At 38.3% G+C, this 25,329-nt stretch overlaps 1 protein-coding gene across 2 annotated transcripts in view; it reads right to left on the bottom strand.

Moving 5' to 3' along the window:
• Positions 1–1,071: 1,071 nt before the first annotated feature.
• Positions 1,072–25,329, bottom strand: part of KIF15 (kinesin family member 15) — a 91,840-nt gene continuing 67,582 nt past the window's right edge. Inside the window, exons 19-35 of one of the 2 annotated variants that reach the window (XM_073678149.1) lie at positions 24,665–24,770; positions 24,264–24,429; positions 22,528–22,678; positions 21,534–21,619; positions 21,373–21,451; positions 21,189–21,275; positions 15,329–15,433; positions 15,018–15,140; positions 14,729–14,875; positions 10,138–10,227; positions 9,711–9,848; positions 7,155–7,264; positions 6,328–6,398; positions 5,201–5,240; positions 4,217–4,382; positions 2,950–3,081; positions 1,072–2,545 (exon numbers count right to left, since the gene is read on the bottom strand). In XM_073678149.1, the coding sequence (XP_073534250.1) occupies positions 2,483–2,545; positions 2,950–3,081; positions 4,217–4,382; positions 5,201–5,240; positions 6,328–6,398; positions 7,155–7,264; positions 9,711–9,848; positions 10,138–10,227; positions 14,729–14,875; positions 15,018–15,140; positions 15,329–15,433; positions 21,189–21,275; positions 21,373–21,451; positions 21,534–21,619; positions 22,528–22,678; positions 24,264–24,429; positions 24,665–24,770 (1,860 nt within the window). In that variant the 3' untranslated portion in view covers positions 1,072–2,482. Of the gene's footprint in view, positions 2,546–2,949; positions 3,082–4,216; positions 4,383–5,200; positions 5,241–6,322; positions 6,399–7,154; positions 7,265–9,710; positions 9,849–10,137; positions 10,228–14,728; positions 14,876–15,017; positions 15,141–15,328; positions 15,434–21,188; positions 21,276–21,372; positions 21,452–21,533; positions 21,620–22,527; positions 22,679–24,263; positions 24,430–24,664; positions 24,771–25,329 lie in introns of both variants that reach the window. The other variant, XM_073678148.1, reaches the window with a different exon arrangement.

Genomic DNA, 25,329 nt, shown 5'->3' with positions numbered 1-25,329 from the left:
GCATAAAAATTCAATATTCAAAAATGTACAAGTTTTCTAAATTTGATAAAGTTTTGATATTTTCATAAACACAAGTTATATCCTAAATTTATTACTACCATGAAGTACAGTTTGTCATGAAAAAAAGAATCTCAGAATCAGTGGGATCCGTTGAAGTGTTCCACAGTTATTACCTCTGACACTGGTCAGAAATGAAAAATTTGGCCTAGTCAGGAAGGTGAAAACAGGCTTCAGTGGGGAGGGGTTAAGACTCTATGCCGAGCAATATGTCATCATTGTTCAAGTGAAGGGCTCCATCAGAATACAGTTTTCGGGGATTTCGACAGAGCCATTAACTTGAATTGAGCCGATGGAGTCACTATGAATGCTGTCTGGCCTCCCTACTGGCAATTTTGGTCTTTTTCAGAAATTCACAAAAATGATGTTAACCACGTCTATGTGTATTTCTGAAAAATACAAGTACTGCAGGTGGGAGTCCAGACAGTGTCCACAGCGACTCCATCTGCTCAATTCAAGTGAACAGCTCCATCAAGGCTCTGTAAGAATTCCTGTCGGAGTACACATTTTTTGGGATTCTAATGGAAACCCTGATGTAGAGCACTGTATAAGTGTGAACCTAGCCTTAGACCTGCCTGTTTCTCTCACTTTGTAAAAAAATACAGTCATCACCTCCTAACAATGTGATCATGTGAGGCAGTTTGCACTTTTAAGATTGCAATTCAGTTACAGGATATTCAATGTTTGCGCCAACCCATGTTCTGCAAAGTTTTAGAACACTTTTTTTTTCTCTTGAATGCCATCATCTAAGAGAATCCACACTGTCATCTACTAGGACACATCTGAAGCCTGTGCCGTTCATGACTTCCGTATATTCTATGGTGCATTCTCAGGAGCCCATGATACAACAAACATTTGCTGGCATGGCGTGTGCACATTTCCAAAAATGTTTTACTGAAAAATGCAGTGTGAATTGAGCAAATATACCTAAGATTTGCCATTCATTACAGAAAGATGATGCAAACCATGTTGGTGATGCAAACTTACATGTTGGAATCAATTCCGACAAAGAACAAAGTTTAAGAGTCCAATTTTATTTGTCATACAGGATTATAATTTTATCATGAGAAAATCCCATTGATTTATTATTTAAATGATGATAATTATATCTTAAACCCAAAATGTAATTAATTGTCCCGACCCCCTCAAAAATGTGATCTCTCAAAAAAACAAACAAAAAAAAAAAATGTATAAACATTTATATTCTACAGAGAAGACGACACACAATACATATTTACATTTCTACATTGTATCAGATAGAGCTGCCATGTTTAATCTTGGGGTGGGGGAGGAGATGTAGGTTAATATTTCATTTACATGTAGAGTAATACTAATCTGCTATTCAAAATAATAAGTATTTTCAAACTTTCCATAATGGAACAAAGACACCTTTAAAGAACATATTTTATACCTCTTAATAACTGAAGAGTCTTTAGTCCTTATGTTGCAGTGTAACACATGCATGATGTTGCAGGTTTCTACTAATTAGAAGAGGTGCCAGGGATACTGCAGATTGTGGGAGGTTTGCACAGCTTTGGTCTGCGAGCCATGAACTAACAGCGTGGCCGCTGGCCCATTGTCCTATGAATCCTTTTTTTTCGCTCAACTCTAGTAGGAGATTTACTTAAAGAGGTTCTCAAAGTTTTCTTCACAGGCTTGCTCTATCTAAAAATAAGAAAATGTGTCTTAAATAGGGATTGGCGGACTGGTGAAAGTTTGGGTTCTGGAACCTGACCCGAACTTTTGAGAAAGTTCGGGTACCAGAACAGTACCCAAACTTCCACCAGAACCCGAACCGCATTGAAAATAATGGCGACCCGAACTTGTAAGAGAAGAAAAAAAAAATCTCTCTCTCCTTATACCAAACTTCAGGAGGAAGTCCAGGTTCAGCGTTCAGACACAAACAGTGATTGTCTGGTATGAACATTTCCTTTTGGGTTCGCCCATCTCTAGTCTTAAACGCAGTCGCTTCAGCGCTGCTTCGAGTCTTTGTTGATGTGATAACTACAACATGTAACAGCTGCAGTCAATCACTGAGCTCAGCATTCTTGTGCCATCTGCACTGGCATGACTCCAGAGTCCATTGAGTGGCTACAGATGTCACATGCTGTGTCCACAATGACTGAGGTCAGTGGCATCACTGGAGGAGCAAAGGGGTAGGTAAGGGTCATTGTCTTATTTTTAGAGCGACATGACTGTGGAGTAAGAAAATGAAACCTGGAAAAACAATTGAAATGTTCCATTAAGCTTAGAATGTTTGAGTTTGTACAATCCAATTCTAAATGACGTTACACAATTATAAAAACATTGATATAATTTTCATCTGGTCGAAAGCAGAGCAGGACCATTTAATGCTGAACTACAGGACCGGCCTGGTGATTGTAGAGGAAGATGTGCTCCTGTTCACCTTCTAAAATATCTCCTTTCAAGAATTGTCTGTACTGTGTTCTTTGAATTTAAGATTTTCTGTTTGTAGACGGTTTACTTCCTAAAAAAAAGAAAAATAATAAACATGTAAATAAAATTATTATTCTGTTTCATTTTTCACCAATTTTGTGATGGCTGATCTATGCATCATGGTCCGTACTCCTGCCATGCTTCACATGTGTGAAATCGGCCTAAAGCTCGTGACAGTTTCCTTTAATCAGGGTCACTAAACTAATTACTTTTCTGGGGAGGGCAGTATAACACAAGTTTTGCTGCATCATTTATATAAAAAGTCCATGGTGATTCTTTTCTCAGCAATGGAATAGCCAATTGCAGCCAGGAAGAAACTTGTCTATTACTACCCTATCCTGCAATGTAACTAGTTTAGTAACCCTAAATCTCCTGACTAGAACCTCATGGTTTGAGATTTTTGCCATTTTAGTTGTGGACTTCAATACTTCATACCTCCACAAGTTTGTTGTTCTCCTTCTTAAGCTTCACAAGATACTGGATTTTCTGTTGTGGATTCTGGTGTCCAAGGAGTTTCCCATTTTCTTCTACTAGGGATGCAATCTGCTTCCTCAATAATTCTGACTCCTGCTCAAAAGCAATTTTCAGAAATGTATAAAATAGAACATATTTTTAGAATACACAAAAAAATGCAGAATTTCATAAGTATGCAGAGATACATTTCTAGTAAAAAGACTATATCTACAATATATATACAAAATATAACAATATTATCAAAAAGTATCCTAATGTGGTGAAATAGATACCCCCCCCCCCCCCAAAAAGACCCCAATTTGAATTGGCCTGCACACTTAACAAAAGGCAGCAGGAAATGTGAATAATGATCCAAGAGTAGGGAAAATAAGTATTTGATACACTGCCAATTTTGCACGTTTTCCCAGCTACAAAGAATGGAGAGGTCTGTAATTTTTATCGTAGATACACTTCAACTGAGTATTAACACAGTATTAACTTATTTATTTTAATCTGTTTGTGGCTCTTCTTACTCAAGAAAGTAGTGGACGGCCGCATACAGATGACACTAAATATGAAAAGATGCCCATAACTGTCCCCAATTACTGTGGAAAGGATGCAAAATTTCTAGTAAAAATCAGATCCTAGCTTCCAGGTTGCAGGATCCCGGCATACTGAGTGTGATCCTACAACCAAGCACAGCCACACTCATTGTCAAAGTGCAAGATCTCACACTTTAAACTAAAACATCGCTGTTGCATAATTTACAAAGCAGTTACCAATCCATAACATAATTACAGCCATCAGTGATTGGTAGCTACTTTGAAAATAATGCAACAGCACTGTTTTAGTTATAGTTAAAAACAAAAGATCACCCAATTACACGCAAGATCTCGAGCTTTTGACAGTGGGGGCTGCTGTGCAGGGTTGTGGGATCCCATTCAGCATGCCAGAATCTCATCCACCGGATGTTCGGACACGACTTTTCCTAGCATGTAGGATTCTCCACATTGTAAATAGGCACTGTTATAGGCGTTTTTCGTTTTAAAAAATGACATTTAATAAAATTTTATGTCGACGGCTAACCACTGTCTTCTTAAATAAAAAGGGCAGCCGCAGACAGATCAGGCCTCTCAAGTTTTTTCTCCTTGTGAATACATTTTGTATCGTTTTCTGTGACTACCTGTTCTCATAAATGCCTGGAACTTCTACTATATATGTAACACTACAAATTATTCTTGTCAATTACCTGTAACTTCTTCTCAGTCTCCTCATTTTTTGCTTCTAATAGTGAACGGATTTCTTCTTTCTCCTGGAAGGCTTTCAGCTCTAAAGCTCGTGTCCGCTCTATCTCCTTGTTCATCTCGGTCATGGACTGCTCTTTTCTTCTCAACATAGTCCTTACCTCTTCTAACCTACAAACAGCAGAAGCAGAAATATATACTTGTTCAGAAGGGCTATGAAACCAAACAGCTGCCAGTATAACATGCAACATTATGCTTCGGATAAATAACTTACATTTTTTATTTTCATGTCATAGAAGGAGTTAACCTGACTTCGACCATCGGATCTTAAAAAATGTGGTTACTAAATTCTGTTACACATCCACACTTTTTACTTGAGAGTTAAATTGTTAAAAAAAAAACAAAAAAAAAAAACAGATCTATTCTTCACATGCGTCTTTTTCCTATTTACACCTATTACCTACACACAAAGCTCCACTCACATCAGTAAACCTCCATCAAGGGATTTGTACAACGCTACTTTTTATTTATTTATTATATAGCACCATTAATTCCACAGCGCCTTACAGACAACATCTGTTCCTATTGAGGCTCACAATCTAAATTCCCTATCAGTATGTTGTTGGAGTGTGCGAGGAAACCCACAGAGCCATGGGGAGAACATACAAACTCCTTGCAGATGTTGTCCTTGGTGGGATTTGAACCCCGCGCTGCAAAGCAACAGTGCTAATTACCGAGCCACCGTGCTGCTCCTAACAGGGAGTATAGTGCAGCTTGCAATGCTATTACTGCCGTAAAATAATGTCAGAATGCCCTATACACTCATCATCAAGTAGGTGAGTTGATGATTTCTTTTCCTGTGTGGATTGGATGGGTTGTTACTGTCATCTGGTGAGAATTTCATGTCAATAGTACCTTTAGAAATATATACAGCATATATATTCTACCCCCCCCCCCCCCCAAAGAATAAGGACGATCATCTAACTCACTCATTCTGCACCTTCAGAAGTTGCTCAACAGTTTTGCCCTATTGAAAGTAAATGATTAGATTACAAAAAATGTGAAAACACAAAGAGAACGCAATCATTTATATCAAATGAACACACAGGCAGATGTAAGGATGATCTGAAAAATTAACTTGTGACTCTCATTCACTTCAATGGGAATTAATATAAACAGTATAGTGCAGCTGGTCTGGTTGTTTCCCAAGTCCAGACCACTTGTACCCAGTGCATAGACACACATATACCCGTCTCAGTTAAAAACATGAGAGGGGAATAACCTTTTAAACAGGGCTTGTCACTTGTAATGAATGTGTAATTGTTTTATCTGGTATAGCATGCGGCTGTTCATTTCCTGTACCTTCTTGTACCTGCGATATGGCTCCCTCTTTCCTATATTTAAGTCTAGACATGTTAGCTAATTGGTTGTGGTCGTCCACTCTTCTCTTCGGAAGTCTTCATGAAAAGGACAGCGCCATGACTTACATACAGGGAAGAAGGGAACGGAGAGGTTCAGGAACAAAAAAATGTACGATTTATGAGAACAGCCGCATTTAGACCAGGTAAAAATAACACATTTATGGCAAAAGACCGTACTTTTTTCTTGCCTCTCTGCAGCCATAACGTCTCGCTTCTTTAATATAACACAGTGTATGAGGCTTTGTTTCATGTAAGAGAATTGTACTAGTTTTAGCATTTTTTGGGAGTTCATATAAATGACAGTGTAATTTATTTCCTTTTTTGCAACATAAATTTTGATAAAATATTTTGAGAATTGTTTTCTTTCGCAATACTGCACAAGTTTCACACCAAATAACCTGACGACTCCTTGAGATTATGATGGTCAAGTGGATACCCAATGTGTGCAGTTTTTTTCTTTAATAAGTAACCTCTAAAATGTGTTTTATATTAAATGACATTTTATTAAAAATGTTTTTAGACTTTGTTTCAGACTAGAGACCTGCACCACAAGCCATAAGTAAGGAGCAGGTGGTCAGTAACCGGGTAATGTCTTGAAAAGTAGATTAGAAAATTGCATAACTTTTTTTTTCTTTTTTTCAAATAAATGATTGAGCTAATATACACGAATAGTAAAGACATACTAAATACCTTCTCCATTCGTTCAGAAACTTCCTTTTCAATCTCTTTCTTAAGGTCTATCATGTCAGATTTTTTATCTTCATTACTAGGGATCAGGGAGGGAAAAAAAGACGTTTTAGGATTTTATCATTAATTAATAATGGACATTAAAGGAACTCTGTCAGCACAGAATGACTGTTCAAACCAAGTACAGGCGCTCGGTGCTTCACTTCAGGGCCAATCATTTATATACACCGTCCCACTTGCTTGCTTTCCATCTATCTCCGCCCTTTTCGGATCTATGAAGCAGGAGCGGTCAATCAAATAAGGGGGAGAATGTAGATAGAGGGACAACAAGCAGGTGGTACGGGGTATATAAATGATTGATCATGCCACGTTGAACCGAGCGTCTGTACTTGGTTTGAACAGTCATTCCTTGCTGACAGAGTCACTTTAAAGGGAGAAAATATTTTCTGTATGTATGCATATTTTCTGTAGAGAAAAATGAATAATTAAACTTTCCCACCCTACACTGTAATGTGAGCAAGTCATTCTCATAAACCACTGTAATACTATGGCACTGTGATGGTGCGGGCTTTGGTCCAGCTGTCACTTGCTAGTGCTTGCTGAGCTATATAGCTTACATTGTGCTGTAATGAATGGGACAGAAGAAAATAAGTAAAAAAATATGAAGAAAAAATAAGTTTAATTTTTAATCGTGTAAAATTAGTAAAACCTAAAAAAAACCCCCAGAAAATAAAAATAGTATCACAATTTGAACAAAATACACAACTCCAGCACACAGAAAATTAACATGTCAATCCAGTATTCCAGCCACAAACATAGGTAAAGAAGTACTTACACAATAGTGTCTCGTCTCTTGCTATTCTCCAGTTGAAGCTGTAAATCCTTGCATTGTCCCTGCAGATTCTGGATTTCAAGACGCAAATTTTCTGTTTCGCACAATTGAGTCTGTAAGAGGAATAAGAAGATACAGACGGTAACACTACAGTTAAAGGAGTTGTTCACCTTATTCATATGTCAGTGATTTGTTTCATAGTTGCAGCAATTGACCCATTTTTTTTTTCAGCAGTGTACTGTTTTGATTTTCTGTTTGTCATTTGTTTTTCGAATTCGCAACAGAAAAGAAAAAAAAATATAGCTAAATTGCATGAAAGCTTCTAGCAACCATCCAGTGAAAAAAGTACAGCATACAATTGCCATCCATTTTTCACTGACCAATGCACTTGCAGAACAGCCGAACGTTTAGATCAGCAAAAATAAAACTAACATGTGAATAGCCCACAATATAAAATAGCCCACAATATAAAAGTGTCAATGTGCTGTCCGTGGGAAAACCCTGAATCCTTATTACTAGTGATGAGCGCAAATGTTCGTTACTCCAGTTTTGACTAGGGTACTCGGGTATGCACCGAGTATTGCGACATGTTCGAGTCCCCGGGGCCGCATGTTTCGCAGGTGATAGCCACAAACATGTAGGGACCGCCTGACAAACATGGGCAATTTCGCAATACCCACATGTTTTGTGGCTGCGAAACATGCGGCCTCGGAGACTCGAACATGTCACTCAAGCCCCCGCGATATTCTGTGCATACCCGAGCACCCTCGGCAAACTCATGTAACGAGCACTTATTACCACTACTTATTACTACTACTTATTACCTTAACAGGTGTGTTGGGAACATGATTTTGTGGAACTTATCTAGGTTTCCCATACACAGAGGCCTTGATTCATCAAAGATTTTACTCCAGGATTCTGGCATTAAAAGCTTTGAGAAGAAAAAAAAAAAAAAAAAAAAAACACACGCAAAATTTTTGTGCAACTCAGCTGTACAAAAATCTTGCCGCTTTTGGCTTTTTCAGTTTTGCCCAGCTCCACCAAAATGAGCGGAACTGTGGAGGAGTCACACCACAGCTGGTCTAATCCATGACTAGCTATGGCCTATTTTTATGCCAGAAATCTTACTAAAGTCCCAGACTTGAGTAAGAATAGTGACAAGGTGCAACTAACCTGTCAGACCCCTCCTGATTCATTAAGAGGCATGTGCCTCTTAATGGATCATGATCGTCTGACTTCAGCATGCCACTTAATCAAGGCTGTCTTGAACATCGCCAATCTTGATGAATTGGGGCCAGCGAGTTTCAATTGGAGTAGACTGATGGACATGTTTGGCCACTTGCTCCTTTATAAATCATACTGTGGACAGGAGAAGCTGATCAGTCTGTAAGGAAGATTATACTAATAAGGGAAGGAGGAGAACCCATCATACTTATCAGGGCTGTGGAGTCGGAGTTGGTGTCCGTTTTGGTTTAGTTGGAGTCGGTATAAAATGGACCAACTCAGATTCCTAAAATATATAAAAAGATTTAGATTTGAGAGTCCTCAGTAGTTGATACCTTTTAATGGCCAACTGAAAAGATGGTAACAAGTTGCAAGCTGTCGAGACTACTCAGGTCTCTTCATCAGGCTAGTAAAACACAAAATCTGAAGAGTCACATATTTATACACAATAGGACAGTTCTGGCTGTAAATATTTTTGAAGTTCATAGATAAGGCGTGTGAAAGTTTCATTGTCCTGTGACTGAGGGTCTGGTCTAGGGCTGTGATGACCCCGCAGTTTTGAGGACCACATTCCTTGAAAGAAAAAAGAATAAATCTACCTGTGGCTAAGCATTTTTGTTTCCCTGATCACAGACATTAAATTATTGATATTAAAAAGTAATTTCAAATCTCAGAGTCAGAAAAGTTTGGGAATACAAACTCATGGTAACCTTTGACACCTTCAGAGCAGGAATGAATGTGTCGCATGGATTTATGTCGTTCTACATCAACTAAGGAATGTGGTCCTCAGAACTGCGGGGTCATCACAACCCTGGACCAGACTTCAGCCACAGGACAATAAAACTTTCACACTCCTCATCTATGAACTGCTAAAATATTTACAGCCAGAACTGTTTAACTCTCTCCCATAGTAATAGCTCTGCTTTACATCACCTGCCTCATCTATTGCATTATTTCTGTGTCCTATTGAGTAAAAATATGCGACTCTTCAAATTTTGTGTTATACTATGCCTGATGAAGAGGCCTGAGCAGTCTCGAAAGCTTGCAACTTGTTACCATCTTTTCAGTTAGCCATTAAAAGGTATCAACCTCTGAGGACTCTCAAATCTAAATATTTTTCTATCTACTGGCTAACACGGTACAAAAATATATATTTTCCCTATATTAAAATATATAATAAATTGGGTACAGGCTGTGGAGTCGGGAGTCAGGGAAATTGAGGAGTTGGAGGTTTGGCTTACAGACTCCACAGCCCTGGTCTTATAAGTTAAAAAGTTAAAAGGGGTTGTCATGTTCAGGATATGATCTTGTGCTTCTTACATATAAGTGACGTACCTTAAGTCTGATGATTTCTTCATTCCTGGTCATTCGCTCCTCGTTTAGTTCGGTTACAAGTTCTTCTAATATTGAATTTTTATTTGAAAGATGTGTCAGCTCAGATTCAAATGGAGTTCCCAAAGGAGTTTTTGGGGTCTACAGAGAAAAAAAAGACATGTTAGGGAGATTTATCAATGTGTCTTAAGTATAAAAGAATAAAACAATGAAAAATGTTAAGAGGGTCCTTAAAATGGTCAATTCAAGAATGTCCCAAGAGATGATATAATGTAAAAGGGGCGATCAACTGTAAATATATGAATTCTATAATAAGCAGAAGGGTAAAATCATCAGAAGTACGTGATTTATTAAAACGTTTAATTTGTGTATCAATCCTTTAATATCCAATAATTAAAAAACACAAATCTTTGTAATGTCTAAAAACTACCTTAGGAAGCATGGCAGGAGGGCTCTTGTAGCTGTTGGGGGGCTTCATTTCATCATCCACAGTCTTTACCATTTCATTATCTTGCTTTAACTTAAAATAGCAAAATATTAAGAAACAAATGATAATCATTTCTTAGGGCGTTTTCTCATCCTCGCCAATATTTTCATTTTAACCCTGTATTTTGTTAGTTGAGAATAGGAAACCACCATCCATGTAACCGATCGCTACAGCTGTAGACACTTATTCATCCCACCATTGCAAATTAGATTTATTAGCAAAATTTACAAACTTTCTGCTGTTTGTGATAAAGCAGTGGAACAAGAAGAATGTAAGCAGCCCAATACAAGTACCGGTAATCTAACAATTGGATTCAGCATAAGATGTCACTTTTAATTCCTCTCTGAACGGGCCTTTTTCTGTGCGGATTTTTTTGACTCCCACTCTTGCAAAAGCTGTAACTAGCTTTGCTGCAAATCTTACTCTAGTCCCTGCTGGAGTAAGATTTGTGGTGTAGCGAATAGCGCCGCTAGTCATGAATTTGACGAGCGGCGGTCGCCATGCGCCGCAACTGCCTCAGCTTTGCCCTCTTTGGCAAAGCTGGCTGAAAATAGCAAAACACCAAAAGTCGCTAAATTTTAGAGTAGCTTCGAGTTGCGCCAAAACTTTTCAAAGGTTTTTACACCAGAATTCTGGTGTAAAAGCTTTGATATATCGGCCCCACTGTATTCTGTTTTTATAATGTAAAGTGACCTGGCAATACCAAACTTGTAAAGATTTTTTATTTATTGGGGTTGTCCACACCTTAGGAAATTTTCAGCCACTCACTGCTGCATGTTAAGTCCTAACAGTGTCTAATGTACACACCTCTAGGATTAATGGCTACTGCAATCTCGGAATGATTCCACCCCCTTCATGTCAAGCACCCTTTTGGGTGTAATGACCGCCTCCAAATGTGGTGCATAGCCAAAGACAAGCCTTTTGCAGCATTCCTGAAGACTCTTTGCTCATTCCTGGTCTGTAATGGCCTTCACTTCTTCCCTGAAATTGCGTGCTGAAAAGGCCTTCTACAAATCCCATCAAAGGTTTTCTATGGTTCAAGTCAAGTGACTGATAGCCATTCCAGAATCTTCAAGGACTTGTAAGGGGAATTTAAAGGATTTTGATTGCAACTAAAGTTGCAAACTTAATGTAAGGAACTTAATCACATAGCCACTTAAAAATATTAAGTCCACAGTAAGGGTTTTGATCACTTTTCCATTAATTCGGATTTGTTTGCAGTTATAAGCAAAGCCAGCAAAAATGAAGTTTTTTTTTGATCACAGAAAAAAAATCATTGCTGTCATACATTGAAAGGATATGGACATCTTCAGAAGGCATTTTTTTTTCCTTTACGTATTTTTGGTTAAATTTTTTATTTTATTTTTTGCAATTAGTATTAATTAAAAACCTAGCACGATTTACCTTCTACAGCATCTGTGTTACACTTTCTATTGCTGGCTGCAGATTAAGAAGCCGAGATTATAACATTTATTTCTCTATTCTCCCACTCCTTGTAGGACTACATTGACACATTTGTTTTTTTCATCTATGTGTGGTCCACTTTTAAAACAGAGTTAAAGAGGTTTTATTGATGGTCTATCGTCTGAATAGGCCATCAATATCTGTTTGGAGGGGGTGCAACACCGGGGACCGTGGTCGATTAGCTATTATCAGAAACAGCTGGAAATTCTAGAATGATGCCGAAATACAGCAGCTCCGTCATTTCTATAGTGACCGTGTACTGCACAACCACACCCATACATATAGAAATAACCATTCTAGAAATCAGAGAGCTGCTATGTGTCGGCAGCATTCAAGAACTTCCAGAAGCTGGTAACCCACAATATTTGATTGGTGGGGGTGAGCCAATCAAATACTGATGACCCATCCTAAGGAAACACCATCAATAAAAAGTAGTGGCCAAACGCTTTAAAATGGAACCATTCATACAATTTTTTTTTTTTTTTTTAACAGACCAGTGTGTCCGTTAAACTCAGTGCATGCCATACAATCTCAGTTTTAGTGGCTCAGAGTCGGCCATTTAAGTCAACAGGAGTTTGTTTTTAACTGATCCACTGCCAAGTGTCAATGGAAAAAAAATTGGTCAGACCGTTTTCCTCCGTCAGTTGTAAAAAAAAAACAAACAGATATTAAGGCAAAATAGATCATTCATGGGAGAAGAGTGGAGTATTTATGATGGCTATGAAAAGTAAAACAGATGTGAATGTAGCCTTAGAGATGTCAGCAGTAAGGGGGGGGGGGGGGATCTACACGCCAAATCTGAGTGGGTAAAAAAGGGAGGAAAGCATCCAAGATATCAGGAAAGGGCAGATCTCACAGGCTATAGGTAGCAGGATAAGAACACACAAAGGAGTTTGCAGAGAGAATAGTTAGAAATCACTTAGGCATTGTACAGTACAAGTGTAAAAATAGAATAAAGCCTATATAGCAGACTGTAGGGGAATTCACATACTCCTCAGCATCAGAGTGGTCAGCCCAATGGAAAAGGTACACTCTGTAGTGCTACACTAGCATGTAAACATCAAATTTGAATTGCATTACTGCCTTAGATAATAGTAAAAAATGAAGATACTTAGCACATAATTTGGCCAATTCATTCAAGCCCAGCAGCCAACGACAAGGAGACATCAGCTTCCTGGGGACCTATCCTAATGTGATAGGTCTCTAGCAAACGGAGATCACTTTGTCGTTGGCTGCTGACCATGCATAAATTGGCCAAATGTGCTAAGTATCTTAATTTTTTCCTATTATCTAGAGCAGTAATACAATTCAAATTTCATATATTTCATGTTTACATCCTATAGCACTACAGAGTGCAACTCTATTTGTTAGTTATATATGGAGATGGCTACTCTTCGTTTGCACCTGTACACACCAGTTTTTGGTTTGGAGATGCTGGTGAGTTTTGTTACCAACGGAAAAGGTATCCCTTATGAATGGCGCTATGCTGATACATGATGGTTATTATAAGCAGTGTCCTAGAGATACAAAGACCTCAAATTCAGCATATATGATTGGGAAGAATTTATCCACATGAGAAAAGTCTTAAAGAGATCTTCTGTCAGCAGGATTTCATGCTCCCAGCTATTTATATACACATGTAGCTATAGCAAAGACAAGTCCAGCAATACCTTTAGCTAACCAGTCCCTTCCTCCATTACTAAGAAATGTATTTGAATCAATATACAAATGAAGCTAAGCGATATCAGCATGTGGAAGCTCTTCTTCAGCCTGTCAGCTCGGCTTTATTTCTTGCCCAGTGCTGCCTTCTCCAGCTTGCCTCATCGCTCCTTTGCTTGACTCCACATAGCAAAAGAGTCAAGCAGAAGGCAGCGTTGGGCGGGGAAGAGTCAGAGAATGGAGAAGTGCGTATACATGTCGAAAGCACTTCAGCCTCATTTTCATATCAATTCAAATGTCGATTTCTTGGTAACAGGAACGGATTGTCTAGTTAAATGTATTGCTAAACTTGTATCTTCAAGAGCTACATGTGCATATGAATAATTTGGGGGGTGTGGGAGGGTGAAATCCTGCCGACAGCTTCCCTACAACTACTCCTGAACTTCCCATAGACTTGAAACATCGGGGCAGTCCACACTTATTCCTGCAATGATGTTCTAAAACGTCAATGCAGTGTAAGCAGCTAACATTAGATGGTGTAGCAATTGGGAAGAGAAGTTGGCCACCACACAGCAAGACTTTGCAGAGAAAAGATAAGCATGGTTTATTACCATATTTACCTTCTTAATCTCTGTTTACACAGCGCTGAATCAGTGCTTGTGTATACAGGTTAGGAAGTACTGACAGTGCTTCCTCCTCTGGACCCAATGAACATGTGATCACTGGGTGTAGGGAAGGAACAGGAGCTGATGGTCCTAAGAAACCTAGAAATCTCTGCTAGGCACCCCCTTCTCTATAAAGACCTTATTCAAGGCACAGTGTATAAAATAAATTAATAAAAAGAAAAAAAAAATATTTAAAAAACATACACTGACAGTCTTAATTGCTGCTTCTAGTCCCACCTCCATTGAAAAAAAATATGTTTGTTATATATAATGGATTTTATATGGAAAGTGGAACGCAATTTAAAATGTATTTTAGCAGTTCCTTGTAATTGTAAAAAATAAATAAAAAAAATGCGAAAAACAATTTTCTTTTCATCTTTACATTTCACCCGATATAATAAAAAAGGAACATTAAAATTACATAAAAATTAAGCCCTATGGGTTGCAAAAAAAGAGGCAAAATTTATTTGAATATCTGAACAAGAAAAAAATTATAGAGATGTTAAAAGGACACGTACGATAAAACCCAAAAATGTGCATGGTCAGGAAAGGGGGACAATAACTCGGTCATAAACTCGATAAACAAAGAGCAAGTTGTAAACAAATCAAGGGGTCTGAAATGAATGAAGGAATGACGTTAGCAGGCTTAAATTTATCTGGAGGTAACCAGGTGCTTAAAAAACCTTGTGTCCATAATTTTTGAAAAGCTCATAGCCACATTATTCTACCTGCATTCAACTATTTACCTGGTTAATTAATTCTGTAATTATCTGTTCCTTTTTGAGCAATTCTTCATTTTGGTCTTTAAGCAAAGCCTCTTGCTTGTTAAAGTCCTCGGTTAACTTGCCAAGCTGTTCAGTTGCATGAATCAATTCATCGCATATAAGCTCCCTCTGTTGTTTAGAAGAAAGCCATGAATTTATCATTACACACATAATTCTAATACAAAGCTCCTCAGCTCAGTGTGCATGCAAAGAGCATCAGAAGCAAGTGGATCGTTTTACAATGGAAGATCTATAAACACAGATGACTTACCTCAATGCTATCAGCAGACTTCTTCCTTTCCAAATTTTCCTTCAGCTCCTCAATTTCTTTTTCTAGCTTCTCTAAAACAGCTTTGCTTTCTTCTTTAGCAGATAATGCAGAACTGTATTTGCTCTAAACAACACATTTCTTAGTTATTTACACAGATCAAAAAGGGTAAGGCTCAAAAAAGACAATAGTTTTTCTTGGACTGAATTACCCCCTTTTCCAGCAATGTGGCAAAAGCCACAACCATCAGCAGGACAGATCCTACTAAACCCAACCAAAAACAGTGTGGTTATAAAGAAAAACGGAGCACATACATTTAGGTCTTCCAGCTCTTGTGTAAGAACATCTATTGACTCCTGATTGTGCATTATTGTTGTTCTCAGTCCATGAATTTGGTTCATAAGATCCGTCATTATTTCCTTGTAGCAAAATAGAAAAATAGTTTTTTTTAGATCCGCTTATGTATGAGACATCAAATCACATGATATACAAAATAATCCAGGACATTATTGTGAGTGTGTACAATGTTGAAATGGCCTAGTAGAGCTGATAATATTGACCCATATGTGACACAAACCCATAACTTACTATACATTGACATTGCAAATGGATTCTTACATCAGAATTTTGTCTAAGCAAGAGTCAGGCTCATGAATGCATGTATATATATTATACATACATACATACATACATACATACACAACCCATCCAATCCCCACAGGCGAATAAAGCCATAGATGTCCATAAATTAAGGTGTAATGAGAAATGACAAAAGAGTATTCAATGCAGAAAAGATTCCAGCACTCCAAAATCAAAGAAAATCTTGAATATTATTTAGTACAATCCAGAAACTCCAAAGCTGAGCATATAATTATGATGTTTCGGTCAATCAGACCTTTCTCAAATATGAGCTACGCATAAAACAAAAGGAGGAAAAATAGGCATGAATAGATACATATCAGGTGAAACATGTATAAAATCACACGTAGTAAAATACAAGATGAAAACAAAGCCACATCGAACAAAGTTATAGATTAGGCAGTCAAAGTCCCAAGATTGTGGTGCAGATTTTAACAAAAAGATGGTGAATCGGTATATACAGGCAAAAACATATATTTATAGGAGCATCATACCTTATACCCTGTTTATAAGAGTGTTACAAGAGAAAAAAAAATATAGTGGCAGATTCTTTTCTGCATATATTACGGAGTTGGACCCTGAGACGGATTCTGGAGTGCCGTACTTCTCTGTACTCTCTATATTATATATATATATATATACACACACATATATATATACATACATATATACATACATATATATACATACATACATATATATATACATATATACATACATACATATATATATACATATACATACATACATATATATATACATATACATACATACATATATATATACATATACATACATATATATATATATACATATATATATACATATACATACATATATATATATATACATATACATACATATATATATACATATACATACATACATATATATACATACATACATATATATATATATATACATACATATATATATATACATACATATACATACACATACATACATACATACATACATACATATATATATATATATATATATATATATTACATACACACAGTAAAGACCAAAAGTTTGGACACGCCTCATTTAAAGATTTTTCTGTATTTTCATCACTATGAAAATTGTACATTCACACTGAAGGCATCAAAACTATGAATTAACACATGTGAAATTATTTACTTAACAAAAACGTGTGAAACAACTGAAAATGTGTCTTATATTCTAGGTTCTTAAAAGTAGCTACCTTTTGCTTTGATGACTGCTTTGCACACTCTTGGCATTCTCTTTATGAGCTTCAAGAGGTAGTCACCGGAAATGGTCTTCCAACAATCTTGAAGGAGTTCCCAGAGATGCTTAGCACTTGTTGGCCCTTTTGCCTTCACTCTGCGGTCCAGCTCACCCCAAACCATCTCGATTGGGTTCAGGTCTGGTGACTGTGGAGGCCAGGTCATCTGGCGTAGCACCCCATCACTCTCCTTCTGGATCAAATAGCCCTTACACAGCCTGGAGGTGTGTTTGGGGTCATTGTCCTGTTGAAAAATAAATGATGGTCCAACCAAACACAAACCGGATGGAATAGCATGACGCTGCAAGATGCTGTGGTAGCCATGCTGGTTCAGTATGCCTTCAATTTTGAATAAATGACCCAACAGTGTCATCAGCAAAGCACCCCCACACCATCACACCTCCTCCTCCATGCTTCACGGTGGGAACCAGGCATGTAGAGTCCATCCGTTCACCTTTTCTGCGTCGCAAAAAGACAAGGTGGTTGGAACCAAAGATCTCAAATTTGGACTCCTTAGACCAAAGCACAGATTTCCACTGGTCTAATGTCCATTCCTTGTGTTCTTTAGCCCAAACAAGTCTCTTCTGCTTGTTGCCTGTCCTTAGCAGTGGTTTCCTAGCAGCTATTTTACCATGAAGGCCTGCTGCACAAAGTCTCTTCTTAACAGTTGTTGAAGAGATGTGTCTGCTGCTAGAACTCTGTGTGGCATTGACCTGGTCTCTAATCTGAGCTGCTGTTAACCTGCGATTTCTGAGGCTGGTGACTCGGATAAACTTATCCTCAGAAGCAGAGGTGACTCTTGGTCTTCCTTTCCTGGGGCGGTCCTCATGTCAGCCAGTTTCTTTGTAGCGCTTGATGGTTTTTGCAACTGCACTTGGGGACACTTTCAAAGTTTGCCCAATTTTTCGGACTGACTGACCTTCATTTCTTAAAGTAATGATGGCCACTCGATTTTCTTTACTTAGTTGCTTTTTTCTTGCTATAATACAAATTCTAACAGTCTATTCAGTAGGACTATCAGCTGTGTATCCACCTGAATTCTGCACAACACAACTGATGGTCCCAACCCCATTTATAAGGCAAGAAATCCCACTTATTAAACCTGACAGGGCACACCAGTGAAGTGAAAACCATTTCCGGTGACTACCACTTGAAGCTCATCAAGAGAATGGCAAGAGTGTGCAAAGCAGTCATCAAAGCAAAAGGTGGCTACTTTGAAGAACCTAGAATATAAGACATATTTTCAGTTGTTTCACACTTTTTTGTTAAGTATATAATTCCACATGTGTTAATTCATAGTTTTGATGCCTTCAGTGTGAATGTACAATTTTCAAAGTCATGAAAATACAGAAAAAATCTTTAAATGAGAAGGTGTGTCCAAATTTTTGGTCTGTACTATATATATATATATATATATATATACACACACACACACACTTTTTTTTCAATTTTCTATTGTTTTTAAGAGCAATAACTTTAATTTTACATCCACAGAGCTTTGCTAATTTGTATTGACATTTTGAAGTACAAAAGTAAATCTCTTTTTAATGTATTTTTTGGGAGGTGCTGAAATTCTGGCATTTTGATTTTTTTCCTTTTCGGTGTTTAATTTACAGATTCAATCATTTTATAGATCGACAAATTGGACTTTTTGGGAGACAAAGTTACCAAATATGTTTATTTTTAATGGGAAAAAGGGGTGGTGAAGATTCCAATTTTTACATTTTTTTACTTTTAAATATATATAGAATTTTTTTTAAATTCATACTATAATCTATTTAGTTCCTTTAGGGAACTTGAACCTGTGATATTCATGCCATTGTCCCATCCCCTGATGATGTCGTACATGCCATGAAACATGCTGGGGGGGGGGGGGGGGGTGCTATAAATTGTATGTCTTATTCTACCAGTTAGACATGACACGCCAGGGTGCCATGAATTGTAAATATAGGTAGTTATCCTTACAAATAATTCACAATAGGCAGATTAAGGACATGATTTTTATTACCCTGTATCCATTTTTAATATAGTAATAGAAGCTAAGTTTTATGGCTTGTTAGAGAGGGATTTAATTATGAGGTTCATCTTCCTGCTCAAATATGAACCTGTGATAGTTCAATTGTTTATACTATAATACCACAGTATAAGGGAAACTTCGGTTCTTTTATGTAGCTCAGCCTATTGCTGAGCTTTATTGGAGGACGGAGATGGCAGTGATGGTACCTTCAGCATGACCTCGGCTGCCATGGTAACCCATCGGTTCCCTGTGATTGTGTTGTGGGGAGCTAATGAAAGCCCCAGCACGGATGTTATTTAAATGCCGCGGTCATAGATTAAACTACAGTAATTGGTTTACTTTGCCAGACAGTATTAATGAGCAATGATAAATGCTGATTGTTCTTTTGTTCTGTGATGTAACCTTGCTATGTTGTATAATTTTCAATGAAACAAGTTTAGGAAAAAAACAAAACAATACTGTGATCAGAGATTACTCAATGGTTACAGGGACATGCCGACTAAGTAACGCAGCTAGCATTTGCCTGGTATGACACAGGCTCAACTCCTCAGATTGTTTCACACATTCCTTATCTACTCAAGACAAAAATGTACATCACAGGTGGTTAAGGAGTTACAGAGCACCTGGCATCTCCTGGGGTCACATTGTGACTGATGCCAAAAATCCACACTTGCTGGGTTATTGGTTGCATGCCGATTTTTCTCATCACAGGGTGCAATGTAAACTGAGTGCCAGTGAATTGCACCCTTCTGCAGTTTGCTCTTTAGAGGTACACTTTATGATCTGTGACTAAATCCATCATGTACCCCTACTCTATACATTTATGGCAACCAGACTCTCAAATAATTTGCCCTTAACCCCTCAGTGACCAATAGATGTCTTTTAACTGACCTGAGATATAAGAGACTAGCGTTCCCCGACAGGTGACAATCCAGTAGCTGTCACCTGCACACTACAGCTGACAACTTGCTGCATCAGCCACGATGTTGGCACCGACCATGGACGTTAAACAATAGTGACTACAGAATCTAAATAGTTAACAGAGTGAGGGGGCTCCCTCTTTAACCTCATGGGCACCCTGATTTCTTGATTGTGTTGTCCTGATGTTTGCCTTGGCAGTTCAAGGCCAAATAACGGCCTTAGAGTCTGCTGGCTCTAGCGGCCTGTACAGAAGGTGGTAAAAATAAACTTTTTCATTCTTTTCAAGCCACTTTCCATTATTTCTTGAAAAGAACCAGAATGGTTAATTAACTACCTGAAAGCAGTTTTAAATACGTTGAGGAGTACAGTTTTTAAAATGGTATCACTTTTGGGTGGTTTCCAACATATAAGACCCCCAAACTGACTTCAAAACTGAACTGGTCCCTATAAAAATACGTTTTATAAATTTCCTTGCAAAAATGAAAAATTACTGCTACATTTTCAAACCTTCTAAAATGCTAACAAAATAAAAGAACATTTTACAAATGGTGCTGATGTAAAGCAGACATGAGGGAAATGGTATTTATTAATGTTTTTGTGTGGTGTGACTATTGGGATTAAAGGGATAGTCATTCAAAGTTTGAAAATTGCAATTTTTAAAACATTTGTGTCAAATTTCTGATATTTTTATAAATAATCGCAAAACATATTAACCTAAATTTACCATTATTATAAAGCATCATGTGTGACACCAAAAAACAATCTCAAAATCAATGGGATATGATGAAGCATTCCAGAGTTATTACTACATAAAGTGACACTGGTCAGATTTAAAAAAATTGGCCTGGACATTAAGGGGTTAAACTCAAAGCCGACTTGCAAAGCAATGATAGTGGAGATGGGTAAAAGCAGCTTACCAGGAGACAAGACATGCTCAACCATTTACGGAAGGCGTGAACAAAGCCTAAGGGGCAGTTTACAGACTGACCAATGGCAAAATATCAGTCAGCAAGTCATTGATTGCCTGTTTACACAAGCAGAACAAAGTAAATGAAGCATACTGAGCGACCTATATTAGATTGCTCAGTTCACATATGCTGCTGCCATTGCTCTCAGCAGCACAAGTCCTGTTTACACAGGACAATGAACCGATGAGAGCGATGATCTTTTGTGCTGCTTTAAAGATCACCATCTGATCAATGAGCGGTTTGCTCGTTTATTAGGTTATCAGCAGTCTGTTTACACGGCAAGGTAATCGTGAAAAGTTGCTAGTTATCTTGCAGTGCAAATGCCCTTTAAATGTTTTCATAGTAAAACTATATTTCTGGTGGAGTTTGGCATAAGATACCTTATCTGAAGAACATTTTTTCTCAAGTTCATGGATGGTTTCTTTGGAAGAGGATAACTCAAGTTCTAAAGTCTGGAGATTGACAACCTGAAATGAGTAATATATTGTATTTGAACAGTTTAAATTAAAAGTTTTTCCACAAGAAATGTACTAAATGTTCAGAGTTGTCTGATTCATACATTACCTGCAGTTCACACTTTGTCAGAAGCTCAGAACACTGTTTCTTCAGATTCACATTCTCCTCCAGAACCTTCACCAGCTCCCTACAAATAGTCATCTAACGTTAGATTTCTGTAGATCCAGATACATTACATTCTACTACACTATTTTTACTGTGTCACTTACTTTGACTTGTTCTCCTTATCCTCCTCCAGCTGACATTTCAGGGTTTGTCTGTGCTCCTTTTCAGTTTCTAAATGCTCCAGAAGATTCTGTTAAATAAAAAATGATATTCCATAAGGAGTTTCATGCTGTGTAAAAAGTGCTTACAATGAACCACATTCTGCGCCATGTTCTATTATATAGGCCATACTACTATATTGTTATGTCAGCAGTGTTTGGTCTCTGATACTCGGCCCCAAATTCTGTCAACTTTAACACAGACAAAACCCAAGAAAAAAAACAAAATGAGCATATATCCTGTAGTAAGTAAATAGTAATAGAATATGTAAAGAACATAGGGTACTTAAAACTATTTTGATCAAAAAAGCATAAAAGTAATCCCACCACGACAAGGTGTACTCAATCGGGATGGTTCTATCCTGTGTCTAGCATAAAAACCTTAGTTTGGGTCAGCCGACCTCAAGGTAGATAAGGGCAAAGCAGGACAGGGGCCCGACTGTTAAGACACCTTCCCATGGGATTATAAAGGAATTGCGACAGTGTACTCATTGCACACCAACATCTTTCAGTAATTTGCAATCATAAGGTGACTGCAGAATTTTGTCTCAAGCCCAGAAAGCCCCTTTAAAACTTTCTGCTCTTCAAACAAATGCAGAACAATATTCTCAGGAAAGGGTGAGTGTTATCTGAAGGGGCAAGATCTTTGGCTTGTTTGGTCTTCATCGCAGACAGGTTAGCTGGGTAAGGTTTTCTGTAACTTCATGTGGTCCCCCTACTGGGGTAATGCATGTAAAGGAACCATAAACCAATAAATCAGCCTTTAGAATTTGTGCAGAAAGGGTTATAGCCTGATAGGATTGTGAGAAGCACTGGAGAAGAATTTCAGCTTTTGGATCACGTATAGCAGAGTTCTTCATATATTCTCTCAGAGTTAACTGCAGTATATGCCAGGATATAAAAAAAATGCAACCTCGGGATATAAAAGAAATGATCTTACGCTAAGTTCAGCTTTCAGCGTTTTATTCTCTCGTTTCCAATCAGAAAGCTCCCGTTTCAGTTGGTCAGTCTCAAATTTCATCACTTCCTCTAAGTTGTCATATGCATCTTGGAGGGATCGCTTCTCCTCCAATAAAGTCTCATGTTCCAGCCTAGAGTTTTTGGAAAAATAATCTTCATTAATATCAAATGCATGAGGCTATTTGTTGCAATTAGGCAGCAAAAATTTGTATAAAGTAAATGTCTGCAGACTGAATGGCTACCCCTTAGATACCAGCCCGATGCCCCTCACCCAGCCAAACCAGAACTCACACTTTGCACTGATGAGGGGCAGTACCCCGAAACACAGTGTCTGCAAATTGAGTTCCTGGTTCTGGCTTATATCCTAAGTCATGTGATAAGGCTTGTTAAAGTGTTACTATTGACTTTTAGGATTGCTACTTCCTGTAGGTGGCACTAGAGTTCTGGTCCTCTTCCTCTCTGAAGAGACAATTTGCATAAATGGCTATAGTTATCTTTTGAGTAAGCTTCACTTTATAGCCCCAAAAATACAATCACTGATCTGCATCCAAGCAGGACGGTCACAAATTTGGGGAGCTGTCCCACGAAGTCAGGGTTATGTCCTAACTTCAGTTCTATCTGTGACCTGAGGGTACAAATACAGGGGACTATAATGGTGGAGCAGGGAGGTACCTCCATGCAACGTTCAGTCTACGTCCTGCCAGGTCCTTTGGGTTACATGACATTCTCCGGTCATGAGACTAGGCAGCTGAGAAGAGGAACAGGACAAAGGTAAGCTGTGGGTGTGTGCGTTGGCGAAGCAGAACTGTGGGCACGACGGGCCTTTGTGTGTGTTGATGTAGCAGAGCTGTGTGTGGCAGGCATTGTACTGTGTGTGTGTGTATGTGTATGTATGTATGTATGTATGTATGTATGTATGTATGTATGTATGTATGTATGTATGTATGTGTGTGTGTGTGTGTGTGTGTGTGTGTGTGTGTGTGTGTGTGGGGGGGGGGGGGGGGGAGGGGGGGTGTACTGTAGGAACATTCTACTGGGGGGGGGGGGGGATTATTATGCTGTGTGGAGAATGTATTATGAGGACATTACAGAGTTTGTAGTGGTCACTGCAGGGGCCTTACACTGTATGTGAGGGAATTATACTGTGTGTAAGGGGCACCATGGGCCCATGAAAGAGGTTGGTAGTGTGTAGGAAAACTAATGGTCTTCACTAGGAGCAATGTTTCTGTGTGGTTTGGCTTAGAGTAAAAAAAAATTGCGGCAGTGCACAATATGTTCACACGCGTTGTGTTTTGCTGTGTATTTTGCAGCAGATTGTCATACAAATTTTCAGCTGCGACTTGCAGTACCAGCAAAGTCTATGAGAAACCAGAATTCTCTGTTCACACGTTGCTTTTTGTTTGCTGAGTATTTTCAGTCTTGCTTGTGTATTTGGAAAATAGAGCTTGTCACTTCTTTCAGCGTTTCTGCAGCAGAAAAAGCACCTGTGTTTTTCACCCATTAGGAAGTAATGGGTGGTCAAAAATACGCAGCAAATATGTGCGTTTTTTCTGCCAGAGAAAAGTTAGCAGCAGATTTGCAGCAGAAAAAAACGTGCGTGAACATAGCCTTATAGTTCAAAGTTGGGCGGTATGACTGTTCAATGATACATGTTAAAAAGACTAGGAGAAAGCCCTATAATACTTTATGTGCCACTTCGATTCACCAGGCATATACCTGACATTATCCAGTTGCAGCTGGACATTGATGTGTCGGTCAGACAGCTGGCTCATCTCTTTCTCTTGCTTTTCCTTGAACAGACTGTACTCCATCTTCACAGCACGAAGCTCACGGTCTGCAGACTGAAGAACCACTCGCAGGTCATGGACCTCGCTCTTTAATACTAAAAAAGTATTGAAATCAGTAAATTAAGAATAAGTTACAACAGTAAATGTCATAAGGTCTCAAGAGCTTGCACAGTGATGTGAAAGAAATCATTTGTGTTTCATACTCAGTTACCTGGGAAACATTACAAAGTTAAATTATAACAATCTATGCCATGATGACTAAAAACTAAACGTGGCTGTAGTACAAAGAAGGGGATAGCCAAAGATCTACCCAAAACCTACACAACTTACCATCCTCATTGCTCTTAAAGTCTTGTCGCTGTTTTTCAAAACCATTAATTTGTTCAAGAAGCTCCTGTTGCTTTGAGCTCCAGGTGGCTTTTTCTGAAGTGAAGAGCTGTTAGGACATAAATATGGCACAAATAAACAAAAAAAATAAATTAAAAGGCGTTCTCTGGCACTGCTCACCTTTGTATCCGGAGGTGAGTGGTGCCGATGATGTCAGGTCTACACGTACCTGCTGGGATGCATGCACAACCAGTATATGTTGTGCACATGTCCTATTTATTAGAAAAAGGAGCCTATGCAGTGTACCCATCACTGCCCTTTTCATTTAAGCAAACACTAGCTACACTTTTATATTGATGGCCTATGTTTAGGAAAGGTCATCAATATCAGATCGGTGAGGGTGCAACACCCGACACCCCACCAATTGGATTTTCCCGATGCCAGCTGGATGAGATCAGTTGGGGCGCTGCACAGCTCAGTCAACTGTATAGTGGCTGCATTCTAAAGATGGACTATCAATATAAATGTTGTAGACAACCCCTTTAACATTTGTCTAAATGTAACTGTCTGGAGCCCAATACTGCTGGACCAGAGCAATGTTTCAACTTTCACTACTTGTGACATACTTGGTGCCTCTTCTGTTTATTGGACCTCTGCAACGGCATGAA

This window comes from Phyllobates terribilis, unplaced genomic scaffold (assembly GCF_046119375.1).
Source record: "Phyllobates terribilis strain yellow unplaced genomic scaffold, ASM4611937v1 Scaffold_4__5_contigs__length_816908805, whole genome shotgun sequence".
Lineage (NCBI taxonomy): Eukaryota > Metazoa > Chordata > Amphibia > Anura > Dendrobatidae > Phyllobates > Phyllobates terribilis.
The sequence above is the reverse complement of the archived record's forward strand: the minus strand, read 5'-3'. Positions and strand labels throughout refer to the sequence as shown.